Source organism: Carlito syrichta, unplaced genomic scaffold (genome assembly GCF_000164805.1).
Source record: "Carlito syrichta isolate Samal-C Ts95f unplaced genomic scaffold, Tarsius_syrichta-2.0.1 Scaffold308004, whole genome shotgun sequence".
Taxonomy (NCBI): Eukaryota; Metazoa; Chordata; class Mammalia; order Primates; family Tarsiidae; genus Carlito; species Carlito syrichta.
In genome coordinates this window covers 1,057,073-1,072,564 of record NW_007252100.1, presented here as the reverse complement: position 1 = coordinate 1,072,564, position 15,492 = coordinate 1,057,073, and the positions used below count along the sequence as shown (strand labels likewise).

At 44.9% G+C, this 15,492-nt stretch overlaps 1 protein-coding gene across 15 annotated transcripts in view; it reads left to right on the top strand.

The window, feature by feature from the left end:
* The window catches only part of CELF2 (CUGBP Elav-like family member 2), a 132,805-nt gene that overhangs the window by 44,753 nt on the left and 72,560 nt on the right, over positions 1 to 15,492 (top strand). For 12 of the 15 annotated variants that reach the window (XM_021715913.1, XM_008064767.2, XM_021715912.1 and 9 more), the window contains 2 exons: positions 2,233 to 2,367; positions 11,841 to 11,920. In XM_021715913.1, coding sequence (XP_021571588.1) covers positions 2,233 to 2,367; positions 11,841 to 11,920 — 215 coding nt within the window. The remainder of the gene's footprint in view (positions 1 to 2,232; positions 2,368 to 11,840; positions 11,921 to 15,492) is intronic. The other 3 variants (XM_021715907.1, XM_021715906.1, XM_021715905.1) reach the window with 1 other exon arrangement.

The window sequence follows — 15,492 nt, the reverse complement described above, 5'->3', positions numbered from 1 at the left end:
GATGTTGTGACAAGGAACCTTTGGCTATCTCCTACAGGCCCTACAGAGTTGCATGGTGCCATACAACAGTCACCTGTGACTTTTAAGATTTAAATTAGTATGACAGGGCATGGTGGTAACTCATGCCTATAATCTCAGCACTTTGGGAGGCCAAGGCAGGAGGATGGCTTGAGCTCAGGAGTTTAAGACTAGCTGGGCAACATAGCAAGACCTCGTCTCTACAAAAAAATCAAAAAATTAGCCCAGGTGTGGTGATGCACACCTGTAGTCCCTGCTCCTGGAGAGGCTGAGGTGGGAGGATCACCTGAACCCAGGAGCTGGAGGCTGAAGTGAGCTGTGACTGTGCCACTGCACTCCAGCCTGGGTGACAGAGTGAGACCCTGACTCAAAATATATATATATATATAAACAAATAGATAAAATTTAAATAATTGAGTTACATTTAAAAATCACCTCCTGGCCGGGCAGGGTGGCTCAGCCTGTCATCCCAGCACTTTGGGAGGCCGAGGCAAGAGGATTGCCTGAGCCTGGAGATTCAAGACCTGCCTGGGCAACTTGGTGAGACCTCGACTCTACAGTAAATCACAAAAACTAGCTGGCTGTGGTGGTGTGCATCTGTAGTTCCAGCAACTTGGAAGACTGAGGTGGAAGAATTGCCGGAGCCCAGCAGGTCGAGGCTGAGGTGGCCGTGAGAGTGCCACTGCACTCCAGCCAGGGTGACAAGAATGAGACTTCAACTCAAAAAATAAAATAAAAATCACACCAGCCCTTTTAAGCACCCAGTGGCCACGGGGGGCTCAGGCGGTGTCGGACAGCACAGGCGTGGGCCGAGGAAGCCGCCATGCCACGCGGCTGCTTCCTGAGCCTACTTGCCCCAGCTCGCAGGTGGCACAGACGTGTATTTTAACTCAGCTTCCAGAAGCAACTGGCCCCAGCGAGTCTGGAATAAATGCTGGTTGGGTAATGAAAATGAAACAGTTGCTGTCCAGGGAAGGCATAAAAGAAACAGAAATAAAACCCGTTCAATAGCCCTCACAAGATGGTGGTGCAGATGCCAAACAAAGGTTGTACAAAGTAACCTCAGCAGGGCCCCTCCCGGCGCCGATGGTCTCTGGTGCAGCCGGCTAGCTTTTGTTTTAGTTTCTAAGAAATGGATTGATAAGCAGGACTTCTCCCCACGGGCGTCTGTGATGTCCTAAAAAAAGGAACCTCTACTAAAAAAGGCTCCCGGCGCTGTCCTGACATCAGTTCTGGCCCCTTCCAGGCTAAATGTAGGCCAGGTGTCCCCAGCCCAGGCTCGGAGATTTTGAGGAAAATCTCCCAGGTCATCCCAGGTAAATGTGGGCCCATCTCCCCTGTCAGGTCCCAAGGTTAGAACCCACGTGTGGCTGTCATGATACCTAAACTGCTCTTCTGTTTGGCAGGAGTCCTGCCTTCCAGGGCTTAGAACAGAGCCGGTCCCTCGTTCTTTCGGGAAGGGGTGGGAGCATGGGAGTGGGCGTGGGGCCATCCGAGGTGACTCTCAGGGGACCGAACTTCGTTCTCATCCCTTGAATTGGCTTCCTTCCTGGGCTGAAATAACCTAGCTGGTAGAAGCCGGTGCAGGGCCTCGTGAGGGCTACGTGGCCAGTACCACCGGAGGGAGACACCTTCCTGGCTTTCCAGAGAAATGAGTGTCACTGATGACTTATCCTGGTCCAGATCAGTGTGGGGTTGAAGCTGTTTGAAGTAGGGGAGAGAAATGTCTTCTTCCCTCGGATGCTGTGTGAAAACTTTCATTGACTGTCTCACTCCATCTACTCCTGTTGTTTTTTCCTCTCCTGACCTTTCTCTTTCCCTGTCACTCGGGTTAAAAGAGCATCTCCAAAAAACTCAAATTAAAATCTGTATCCAACAATATCTCTGTGGGCTGGTCGCGTTCAGCAGTCACACAAGTACTTTAAAATTTTTGTAAACACGTTCCCGTTAGTTTCCGAATGGAAGAACCAAAACAGCATTCCATGCCCTATTAAGAGGTTTTATTAGTAAGCACAAATGCACAGAGGGGACAGATTCTTGAAGGGCCAGGTGGGAGGAGGGAGGAGGGTGAGCTGGTTGTCTGCAGAGTCAGCCTCGGGACACGTGTGCCGTCCCACATGGCTGGGGCCTGGCTTGACGGGATAATGAAGCATTGATCACGAGAAAAAAAAAAGATGAGATGGCCCTCGCTCATTCGTTATTTTTATCTCCTAGCCGTGGAAGACAGAAAACTGTTCATAGGAATGGTCTCGAAGAAGTGTAATGAGAATGATATCAGGGTGATGTTTTCTCCATTTGGCCAGATCGAGGAATGCCGCATCCTCCGGGGACCCGACGGGCTGAGTCGAGGTGAGTGCGTTGCCCGCAAAGCCTCTCTCCTGAAGTGCTAATTGGAACTCTGTGTCACAGCCGAGGTAGTTGGAGGCACCACGCACAGCAAGAGGTCACCCTGTAATACGTCCCGTGTGATAAAGTTATCCAACCTGAACTTTTCACCGCCGCAGAAATGATCACCTTTTATTTCTCAAGTCGAGAAGGTCCCGGTGCCGACATATTAGCTCAGGTTGTCACTGTCAGGCTGCCCTGGCGGCCCTGGCGGGCTGCCCTGCCCCCGCACCCCTCTTTCTGGTCTCAAATTGAAGCAGATTTTAGAGGGGCAAGGAGGAGGCGTGGAGGACGAGAAAGGACATCTCTCAGCACCACCCCAGACTTCAGGCTTCCGGCCTGTGCCTGAAAGAAGTGTGAGAAAACCAGGGGAAAAGTGCCCATGTCACACGCAGTGCAGGGCAGATGTGGACTCGGAGGAGCTGAGCCTCTCTTGGAATATTGGAGTTGTATTTCAAAGAGGGAAACTCCGCGAGTCCCGAGTCCGGGGAGTTCATTAAGTGGCAGGAAAATGACTTCATCCCGAAGAAGCTTATGGGCTCTTCTTTGCCACCTTGGTAGACGTGAAAGCAGGGCCTTGAATGCAAACCAATCGTTTTGCAAGCCCCTGTACAAAATAGCTGGAAATCCCTGTTCTCGCTCTGTGGGCCTCCCCTTTGGCCATGCCACACAGCCCCTTCCTCAAACCACTCATCGAGGCCGACAGCGAGTGTTAGCACTTGTCTGACTGCAGTTCCCCAAGTCCGAAGTGGAGGTGTTTCTGTAAAATGTGTTTTCCAGTTCTTAGCGAAGTCCATGATTTTGCCACAGGAGGAGGTCTTCCTTCTCTTAGGAGCGTGGGTACCAGTGCAATTTCTAGGGAGCAGGTTGGAAACCCAGCTTCATCCTCAGTCTCTGGTTCCGGGCCAGCAGTGGCACCCCAAAACTACGTGCTAAGAGGAAAGATGGGTCTCGAGGCTGGAGGCACCCATTTTCACCCATCTCACAAGTTTTACCGAATTTCAGCACCATGTGAGGAAGCACACCTGTTTTTTTGCTTTTTAGACAGGAGGCTTCATGATGTCAGTTGCTAGAATGGAAGGCCCAGAGAACAAGACTTCTACCCACAGCCACCCCCGGAGCCCCCCAGTGGAGGTAGTCTAGAGGAAAACTAGGCGGAGGTGGAACAACGCCAGGCTTTGATTCCTGCATTTTCTTCTGAAGGTGTTTTTTTTAAAAAAAAAGAAAAGAAAAGGGCTGGCAGTCTGGAGATCAGCTTCTGCATCCTGTCACAATCCCTAAATTCTCCTTAGGTAACACTCACTTAAAAGGCACCGTTCTCTCAAAGCCGAGCAAGACACAATACCGAGTGTGACCCCAAAATAACAGACCCAGTGCCTGAGGGGCCTCTGCAGCTCTTTACCTGGGCCGACGTCAGAGAGTCAAGGCCAGCCAGCCCTGGCTCTGAGGGACCCCATCCCTTCCACACACCCTCACACGCCTGAGAGTGCCATCCCAGCAGTTCACACCCCATCATCCGATCCCACCTCAGTCGGGACACACATGCGCCCATTCGGGCAGACACTCCAGGAGAGAGGCTAACGGGGGCAAAGACAGGGTGGCTGAAGTCAGAAGAAAATAGGTGATGGTGTCGCTGTGCTCCCTGGTCTGCTGCCAATTTAGTGATTAGAGTCCTGAGCGCCCCCTGCCCTTATTCCCAGTCACGCCTCTGTGTTCCGTTTGCACCTTTCACGCCCCAAGGCATAGAACACGGAGAAGGGACCAGAGCTCCTTACGTTAATGAGAGTAAAGTGTATGGTGGCTTGGAGGTCACGCACCCTGAACCTTCGTCTCAGAACGTCGACTGAAATGAAATGTGACTTTCTTCATGTCATTTCCCTACCCCGTCCCTCGGCTGCCCCCATTTTATTTTATTTTATTTCATTTTATATTATTTTATTTTATTTCATTTTATCTTTTGAGTTGGAGTCTCACTCTGTTGCCCAGGCTGGGTGCAGTGGCACGCTCACGGCCACCCAGGCATCAACCTGCTGGGCTCCAGCGATCCTTCTGCCTCAGCCTTCCAAGTAGCGGGAATTACAGATGCGCACTACCACAGCCGGCTAATTTTTTTTTAATTTATTGTAGAGACGAGGTCTCACCAAGCTTCCCGGGCCGGTCTCGAACCCGTGGGCTCAGGCAATCTACTCGCGTCAGCCTCGCAAAGTGCTGGGATGGCAGACTGAGCCACCGAGCCCGGCCTTATTGATTTATCTTTTTATTTGAGTTGGAGTCTCACTCTGTCACCCGGGCTGGAGTGCAGTAGCACACTCACGGCCACCCCAGCGTCAACCTGCTGGGCTCCGGTGAACCTTCCACCTCCGCCTTCCGAGTAGCTGGAACTACAGGCGCACACTACCACGCCCAGCTAACTTTTTATTTATTGTAGAGACGAGGGCTCCCCATGGTGTCCGGGCTGGTCTTGAACCTGCAGGCTCAGGCAGTCCTCTCACCTCAGCCTCCTAAGGTGCTAGGATTACAGACTTGAGCCACTGCGCCCGGCCAGTTTCCCCATTTTAAGTGACAGCTGTCACAACCCCTGCCCTGCTCGCCTGGAAGAATGTCACTCGTCATTGAGGAGGGAGCTTCTCAGCTGGGCGAGCATCTGTGGGGTTAGTGGAGAGGCCTCAGATGTGAGGTGCGAGCACTGGCCTGGCTCCTGCTCCCCCTCTGTGTGGCCTGGCCCACTCACCAAGTGACTCCCCATCTCTGTCTGTCCGGGGGTGGGGACAGGGATGGGCACCACTGCTGCCCGCAGTGTCTGGAACTCCTGGAGATATGTGGATTTCTGCAGATCAGACTTTAGAGCAGCCAGAACTTTCCTGGGAAAGAGCAGGACACACGGTCCTCAACAAAAGAACTCAGCTAATGTGATCGGCCATTTGTTGATTAACCAGCACTTGACACCAGAAGCAGCCTGTGGTCGCAACAAGTGACAAGCTTTCTATATTTCATGCAAATGCCTGTGCGATGTAACGAGAACACTCCTCCCTCCCGCCTTTTTTTTCCCAACAGAAAAGTAATTTCTCATGAACTGATGAGAATTCCCTATTGCAGAAAAAAATAAAATGCTCATTTATAACCATTTGTTCTAGAATAGAAAGACAGACAGTGGTACGTTTTTCAATGAGCAGGACCCAGGGACTCCTGGCTACAGTGGCCCGCCCTGAATCAGTGTATTTGTTAGGAGAACAATTCTCTTTCATGCTCCTATTTTTCTTTCATTAAAGAATTGTAGCTTTCAGTCAAATATTAAGGAGTGTCTCCCGTGAACGGCACCGCAGACCCAGGGCATTCAGCGTTTCTGTTCTCGGTGTCTGTTGCTGGCTCAGTTGTTTAAGAAATAAACAAAAATTAAGTGAAACATGAAAGCTCAGCTGCTGTGAAAAGTACCTTCTAGTACAAAATGAGGGTATAATCTATTCAGTAAGAAGGTTTCCGAGCCAATCCGTTGGGTGATGGTGCAGCTAGGGGTTCCCTCTGCTCTTTCTGCTTCTGTCCAGTCTGGCTAAAAAAGGAGGCAGTTAGTCCGGCTGGCCGCTGCAAGGCTTCCCCTGTCATTTCCTCTCTGGCACATCAGTTTCAGTCCCTCCCCAATAAACATTACACTGAGTTATTACTCCAGGACCCTTGTGACTCAGTACCCCCTCCTGACCCACGCTTTCCATTAGAATCACTATCTTTAAAAAAAGTCATGATATTCCTATTGGCAAGAAAACATATTGTTGAAGTCCCACCATTACTCAGCAGCCCAACAGACACCCCTCCCCACCCCACCCCCCACGAGGAAGTTGTCACCTCTCTCTACACGGAAAGCACCTAGCATCTGCCAGGCTTCTTGGAACCACTCAGCAAACGCTGGTACTCTTCTTCACGGGGGGGGGGGGGGAGGCGGTATGCACACACCTAAGGGTGCGCTTCCCCCCTGGGGCAGTAACCTATTCTGCTATCTTTTCTGATGTGGAAAGCAAGGTTTGAGATGCTTTCCAACAATTTCAGGATGCTCCACAGTGGCAGCTGCACCTCCGAGTCCTGCTGCCTGAGCCGTCATCAAGAACACGAGCAGGGGACCGCGAGCCCACATGTGGCAATTCAGATGACACGTGTGCAGAGCTTGAGGTTTCTAAGCCAAATGTGCTTGTTTGACAGCATCACCTTGGCCTGCTCGTTTCCTCAGTACACACATTCTCCTTTACCCATAATCCCACAGTTAGAACAGGCTCTTGAGGTCCAATCGACCAGGTTTTCTGCACCATGGTAGTCGAATATCTGTAACTCAGAGACAGGGAAGGGGTTTATTTCATTTTTTTCCTCCACAAACTGTAGACAAATCTTCACTGCCATTTAAGGTAAATTTCTGCTCATTTAAGAATATTCCAGCTGTGTTTATGGTGTTCTAACATTCCCCTGCCAAAACCCTTGACAAATGAATTGGCAATATTTTCGGGGATGTTGGAGAGCACAGACTGAATTTAGCCATTAAATTCTCATTTGTGTTGTCAGATCTGTTCAGGATATGGGGATGGGTCTCTGACTGTTAAAACTCAGGAGTCTGAGGTGGGAGGATTGCGTGAACCCAGGAGTTCAAGACCAGCCTGGACAACAACAACCAAAAAAAAAAAAAAAAAACCTGCAAGGAAAGGACTCAGTTTTGATCACATTTTAGCTCTGACCACATAGTATGTAAACATTCAGATATGTGGAAACTTCCAGGACATGCCCTTGGATCACTGACTGCATTTTGCTGTCTCTTTCTGAATATAATCGTCTCATCTCATCTCAATGATGAGATTTTGGCAGTCATCAAGCAGGTCTTATCCATACCCACCCTCAGGTACCATAAGTGAATGATATCTCCATGCCAATTTTAAATAAACAAGCCCAACACGAGGGACGGTTTGAGGGTTAAATTTTTATGCCCTAAATTATATTGATAGCATGTGGAGGGGAGGACCCTAAAAACCCAGAATTTCTTTATTTAAAAAATCACGTATTCTTGTTTAAACTTCAGTCACCTTTAAAGTACTCTCTGTTCGGTGCGCTACATCGAGATGCTTTTTTCACTGCTCAAAACTGCTCAAGCAGTTTTTGAACTCATCAATTTTGATGCCTTTTAGTGCTTCTGCCTTTTTTTGTTCCACCTCTTCCACATCAGCAAAACATTTCCCTTTGAAGACATTTTTTCATCCAGAGATTGAGTGAATAGGGGGAGTGGGGCACAGGGCTCACGCCATGTGTTCGGCCAAAAGCCACTGAGCACTCAGTGCAGTGTGGGCAGGTATGCTCACAAATCATCCACCATGAAGTGGGCAAATGCGTTAAAGGAAAATTTGGAGAAAAACAATTCACTGAAGCTGAACACAGTCTCTCACAACAACGCTAACTGGTACACTGATGCCATTGTGTTCTTAGAACACTGACCACAAGGGGCCCACCCGCCAAAGATAATTCCAGTTTTTTGGGGACCCCCCCTCATATATTCAATACATCCCGCCATGACTAAAAAGATAGCAAGGAAAACTGGCTGCATGAAAGTCTTTCTTGGGCTGACGAGGAATTTATAAACAAGCTTTCCATAAGTTGAAACCTCCTACAAGTTATTTTAAGTTGTGCTTCTTTCAGTTGAAGTATAGCAGGCTGCTGCACCTCTCTCAAAGAAGTAACAGAAAAAGAGACTCTGGCATTGTACTTTTAAAAGTACCTGTTCTTTTTTCTTTCTTTTTTTCTTGGAGCAGAGCAAGAATTCAGCTAGAATATTCTCCCAATAGTCTCTTGCAGCTGAGAAAAAAGGTAGAACACCTAAGTTAAGATATCCTTTCAATTGAAATGACAAGTGTAATAGATGTGTTCTGAAAGCTTCTCTGTGACAGGGCTGCGTGCTTTCCTTAGATCTTGTCTGTAGGAGGAAATTACTTTGAGAAACGTTTCCCCAGTCAATCATTTATCTGTTTTAGCAGCAAGAAGGCAACCTCATGGAAATAGGAGGAATTCAGCTCCTTTCATTCCCATTAGCAATCTCTGACATTCTGGAAGTAGAGATAATAAATAATTGCAAAGGTAGATTACAGGTTGGCCACATTTACAGATTTTTTTTTTTTTTTTTTTTTTTGCTGTTATGTATTTAGAAGTTTTAAGGTAGTTTTAGGCATGCTATCTTTCCCAAACCTCCTCCCCACCAAAAAACAATGAAAGAAATACAGCTTCATTATTTTAATACCTGTATCTTTTTTTTCCCCCCAGCCTAGTTTCTCCAGAATTTTTAATCAGTAGCCAGAGAACTGATTGCTGAGACAGCACATTCAACAGTCTAGAATAATTCAGGGCCGACCCTACAAGATCAGAGCTGTTGTCCTTGCAAGACCCAGTGAACTCCATCTCCCCAGAAGCTCATTTTTAGTAGAAGAGGGGAATATTGGTGACTTCAGTTATTTCTGTCCAACAGAAAGTCTTTTGATTGGCTTGGGAGAAAAAGCCAACAGCCAAGCTTAGTGGTAGGGGCTCACGTAACCCTCTCTTAGTAAAAACCCACAGTTCAGAGGCCTAATCCTAAAGCCACCAGTAGGTTTTCAGTGGCATTGAAAAGAAAATTAAAATCTACCTGTAGGACGTACCGTGAGCTCCTGTTTTAGGGAAGTTACAAAAGTTAACAAGCTACTGTTCCAAGAAACATTTGGTTCTGAAGTTGCTTGACTTCATCCAGAGTGGCACAGAGAGTGACATTTTTCAGCATGCACTCGCTTTATAAACGGCATGGTAATTTTTTTTTCTCTTAAGTAATTGAACGCAGCACACAGTACAGAACTTGACAGAAGCCCCCAAGGAGACAGCTTCTCTCTTGCTTCACCACCACTGCCAATAGAATTCACAGGTTAAAGAAGCCCTCACATTTGTCAGATCATTTTTTTGGATGGGGTAAGGATTGTATAATTAGAAGCATCCGTCGAGTTTTTAATTGCAGGTTTCACAGAGGAAAGGGCAATGGTTTGAGTTTATAGAAATGTAATTTGATTGTTCTATCACTAACACTTTTCTTCTGAGACCTGTTAATTGCTGTATTGTTCTAAGTTACTTTTAAAAGTTCTGCTTGTATGAAATTGTGGTAAATGCCTTAAACTGTGCCTTATTGATTCTTGTTGACATTTTACATGTTTTTTTTTTTTAATGCATTCTTAACCTCCATTTGGAAACTGTCATTTGGCACATATCGCTGAATAATAAGAGCAAATGAAGTGCACGCAACAACCTGCTTGACTGTTAAAAACAGAAGCAGTCCAGCTCTGCACGGTCTCACATAACTCTCCAAGAAATGTTCTGCTTTTTCCTCCATCGGTAGTTTCAAGATGCAAAGTAAAAAAATAAAAATCTCTTCGTGTTATTTCCTATTAATAATGTCAGTGATGATCATAATGCTTTTGAAGTGATGTGACTTTGAAACAGATCGTGAGTTTGGACTGGATAATGCTAGAGCCCAGCATCAGTTAGGAAGCCAGTCGTAAGGCTGTCTTCCGTCTCTCTGTTATACACATGATCTAGATGCCTCACAGAAGGCCACGAAATTTGCTCTTACCGACGACAAAAGCTACCGTCTAGGTCCAGATAGCATGTTTAAGCAGACAGCTTCCTCAGCTGCCATGCCATGAGCGACCCCTAGGAAACAGCTTGGCGTGCATGGCCACTGGGCTTCCTCCAGCCGTCCAAGCCCGGCTTACCTGGCAGGTGAATGTGAGATGAACTTCCCATGTACTGATAGTTTTTGTGTATTAAAAACTACAGCATAATGCAAAAAAAAAAAATGCATTGACTTATTTCCATGACTGGATGTCGTTGTGCTTTGGGATAACGGGCAGGCATTGCTTTCTCTTATTGCTGTTTGATGAAAAGGTGCTATTGCAGTATTGACTTGATAATCTCACCAGGTACACGTGCAGAGCAAAAGAAGAAAATATATTTCATGGCTCACAAATTGATTTACATAAACCAAACAATCTGCTGGTTGTTTGAATGTGGAATGTTCTATTTTGCTTATTGGCCACAGGGGCAACAATCTCGTATTGTTGATGCCAGAATTCCGCTTCCATGCATTCCCTCCAAAGTGACAATAGACTTCAGCCTCTTGGTGTTTAGATCTGCTTCATTTGGAAATCTTTTAAGTAGTAATAATAATAATGTTTTGAGGAAATTGAGTGGAACACTAAATTATTCTCTGATACCTAAGTTCAAACTGTGCAAGCCTAAAGAAGCTGAAAATCAATGCACTTTTAAAGTCATTAGAGATCATAAGTGAAATAAGTCTGTGTTGCTGTAGCTAAGCTTTTAGTGTGCTGTGGTATTATTATAAAATCAGCCTGAATCTGCATTAATTTCACAGTCTTTTTCTCTAAGAAGCCCAAGGATGCGTGATGAATAAAATGTAAATTTGAGAAGGCAGTGTTTTTATTAGCGAAGAGGCCGATGAGCCATGCAGCTGAAGCGCTGACCTGCATGGTGGCCAGTGCTGGTACAATAAGTGGTACCGGACACTAGAGAGGCCCGTTACATTACAGCACGAGAAGAAATAGGCACGGAAAATCTTACAGGCCTCGCAGCAGACGTTCAGAGAAATGTATATTGTCTTGCGTATGTGAGCGTTGAGGTCAAACCTCTGATACATTTCAGAAATTCACAGCTCTCAAAAGTCTTGAAGATTTTTATATAAGCAGAAATTCTGATGCACATTTCAAAATGTTACTTTATATGCACTGTTGAATATTCTCAGAGTAATAGAGCATTTGTTTTTGTCAATAATTAATAATGACTAAATAGTTTGTAACGGATTTAGTATGTTTGTTTGCATTTGAATGGCATCAACTTGTATTTATATATATATTTTTTTTTTAACTACCCAGAAGGGAATAGATATATTTATTTGCTGACATTTTGAGCTCTCGAGACTTATTTGCTAATTTGCCCTTGGTGTGAGGATCTTCTTATTTGCTTCTTCAAAAATCAGCGATGAAATTTGAAATACAAAGCCCTCATGTGTGGATACCCTCCATAAAGATCATCAGTCAAGGAGAAAATGGAAAAGAGCAACTTTTTATTTTAGAAAATGCAAACTAGATTTTGCTGATTTCAGACCCTGTGGCTAAAAACAGCACCCAACTTCCTCCCCTAGTTTCCATTTAAAAAATAAACTAATAAATAAGTCTTTCTGCTTTGGTCAGATTAGCAAGTCAGCACTGTGCATAAAAAGCAAAATAAGATAAGAACCAAAGAGAGAAGTTGTTAATTTTCATGTACTACTGAGAACAGTGTCGTCTTGTGGCCGTTCTCGTAGACTGTGTTGGTTTAACAAGCGTCCAACCCTTTTGTCTTGTTGTTTTTGTCTTTCCTGCTCCCTGTCCCCCTGTTTCCCACAGGCTGTGCGTTTGTCACATTTTCTACAAGGGCAATGGCACAGAATGCAATCAAAGCCATGCATCAGTCTCAGACCATGGAGGTACTGTATCATCTGCCCTTTCTTTGTTTTCTTTGTGCAAATGATGGGGAATGGTAAAGCAATTCTCTCCTGTGTGGATTGTTCACATGACAATCACAGATTTAAACTTTCACCGTCTCGATTTCCATTCATTCATTCTCATTCTCTCTCTCGCTCTCTCTCTCATTCTCACTCTCTCCCTCTGCATTTTTCCCTTAATGACTTGAAATGCCTCTAGTAAAACCTTCCACCTGCTCTACAGCTATTCTTTGAGCCTTTTATTGCAGCGGTCCAGGTCCTGAGATGTAAAGCCATGATGCACTCTAAGCCAAGTGTCTTTCTGGGCCTAAAGGATCCAGTACATTCCCCACCCCAGGGTCGGTGTGGATGAAACGGAAACAGCCCCCATCCCAACTTGCTGCTCCCCCTGTGCTAAGTCACAGGGTGCTGCTGATGCTTTTTTTTTTTAAAAACATGGGGTCAAGTTCTTTTCAGTGTAGTCAAACAGAATTATGTTTTTGCATGAAGAATGTTGGAGAAAGTTAATACTTCTCCCACTTCATTTAACAGTGAAAATGCAAATGTACAAGAGTCCCCTGAAACATTAGATTTGTCTCCTCACAGAAAATGAGCAATAACAAAGAAGCATAAAGGCTCAAATGTGGTCTCTTAATGAGAGATCGTGACTTCCGAAGAAGATAAGTTTACTGGGGGGATTGTACACCCATAAACGCAGATAGAGGGCTCTGTACTTTTAGTCTGTGATTTGGGTCATGGCCTTTCAGAATTTTGCACAAAAGCATTCCAAGAGTGATATGCTGTTACTTATTCTGTATTGTCTGATAGAACCATTGGGAGTGCATGTTCTGCTGTATTACGTACACTGTATCTCTGTGTATGGGTGATCTTCTCTGGAGGTGGCCTTGTGTTATCTGAAACTATGTTTTCATATTTTGGAAAAAAAAAAGATGATCTCCCTTTTATTTAATATGCAGAAAACTTTGTTATTGATTGTTTGAGCTTCTCTTTTACCCCCATTTTGTTGGGGTTTTACTTTTTGTTTGTTTGTTTTTGTTTGTTTTTTGCAATGCTGCATCTCCCAAAGCATGCTGGGAGCTAAGTGATCCTTACGCGTCATGTTTTGTGGGCAACTTTTTTTTCTTTAGTGGATCAAAAGGTGGGTGCAAAGGGGGGAAGGAGTGTGCATGGCATTGTCATTAAGTGTTTACTGTACTTTTCTGAGTTGTGGTATCAGCATTGCAAAGGCTACTGTCTTTTTCGATCATTCATTTTGACTGATATTCCTAACGTATCTTATATAATCAATGTGTTTTCCTTTCAGTGCAATGCATTTTTAAGGCACTCACCCCCCCACACACCTGAAGGCAAACTCAGGTGAAAATCAGCCATGTTAGGAATTGATAAGCAGGATTTGAAATATGTAGGAATCCAGGCTTGTAGGATATGCCGTTCCACATGTGACCGTGTTTCGGCTCCCTTTCTCTGAACTTGGGCTGTCCCGTGACTGGGGGTCAGCCTGATTTCCAGCCACTTTGGAGTTTGAAGATTAAGATGAAAGTGCTGTTAGGGGGGGAAAAAAGGCATATATTTATATTTATACATGTGTTTCATTCTTAACTATTTTTCCTGTAATTTAGTAGTTTGTACCCAAATTGGTCTCTCCTTGGATAACTGTTCCCCTAAATTCTTTCAACTCTGTTAGAAACACCACCACCCCTGCTCCTTCCTTGGACTCCCCCGCCCCCAATACTGTTCACAGAGCCACGGAGAATGCTGATGGGTCTGCGCTCTCCTGTGTCACTGTAGAGGGAGCACTCAAGATCTCACGGCAGAACTGGGTGTGAACCAAAACCAAGAAGATAACAAGCTCTCACATTGGGAAGAATATGCTAGAGAAATGGGCGAACTCAATGATCAAGAAACCTTGATCCTTTCTCATTAATATCTCTATTATTAAAACATCAGATTTGGTGCACTTGTTTTTCAAGCTGGACATCCACACTTAAGCAAAGGGGCCCTCAGACACCTAGATTTCTTATTTAGCTTTCTAAAATGGACATTTAAACGGGAGATTATATTTTATGTAGTCACATTATAATTGTATGCCTGAAGTTGTTTGGTTTTTTTAACTAATCATGTTATTTTCAGGACCCTGGCATACATCTTTAACCAAGATATATTATCTAATTCAAAATAATGTGAATATTAAAAGAACAAGGTCTTAGAAACAATTAATTTCCTGTTGTGCCTTTTTACCTCTTCACTTTCCTGCATCCTACCCCCACCCTGTTTTTTGTTTTTTTTTTCTCTCTCTCTCATGGTTTAAATAGTCATTTTTAAAACCATAATCATTGGCCTAATTTTCTGCTTTTATATCATTTTTTAGCATTTAAGGAAGAACAGATAAATGTACTGTTAGGAAGAGATGCTGTAATTGGTTACAGCACAAATTTGATCCAATAGTAACAACGCTTTTCCAAGCAAAACCCCTTTTCTGGATAATTTTTGTCTTCAGAATGTTTTGCTTTCCTTAAAGTGATGAAGTGCTGAAACACACAGCAGATGAAAGAATGAATGATAGATTTTTCTACATGATGGAAATATTACTTTTGTGCATTTTTCCTGACATTTAATATTCTGTGCCTTGACTCCGCCTACCAGAGCTGGAAACTGCTGGACTGGAAGTCTAACACCAAAACAGTCACCTCGTTGTTCCCACTTTTTTTTTTTAATAGACATGATCTCCTCATGTATTCATAGCTACATCCCCAATAACTAACCAAGGTGATAAGAAAAAAAAAACAAGCATTCAAGTTTGTTTTCTAGAAGAGAGAAAAATGACCCAAAGAGGATGGAATGGGAAAACTCATTTAAATAGGAATATAACATTTCTGAGAGGAGAGAGAGAGGTCTGTTTTCGTGCTGAGTTTCAATAACAAGTTTTTATTTAAGCACTCGGGTAAAATTACTTCTTGATACCTCAGCAAAATGCAGCAGTTTTAACTACGATGAAATGTGCAGGCAAGTCCCACTAGGAAGGGAGGAGAGCTTGGTGAGGGAGGGGCGGGCTTCTGCCAGGGACCGACCACGTGGCAGGTGTTCGCAGGTGCTCGGGGCGGCCTTCGCACTTGAGGTGTTGGGCCATCGTTCGCCCTGATAATCTTGGCTACCTCAAAAATGAATTCCAGGACCTTTGGCCGTTTCTTTCTCACTACCCCTACTCCTTGCCTTTTAAAGGAAACTAAAACCGAAAGAAGCTGCTACAACAGTGAGGTTCATTAGGGAAGAAAGCCAAGCAGAGGCCTCCTCCTGCCATTTGAGATCCATCCCCTTTGACTAGAACGTGCTTCTTGGGTTTTTGGGGTTTTGGGGGGGTTTTTTGGGGTTAGCAAAAGCTCCAGGGCTTGCAGATAGAGCAGAGGCAGCATGGAAGGAGGAAGAGAGCCCTTCTGAAAGCATGGCGATGGTGGCTTTGGGGAACACCCATGTTCTCCGAATAGCCCCTCCCTTCCTCCACATGACTCGATGAAGTCCCCCTTCTCCCTGTGATTGCTGGATTGATATGATTCCCA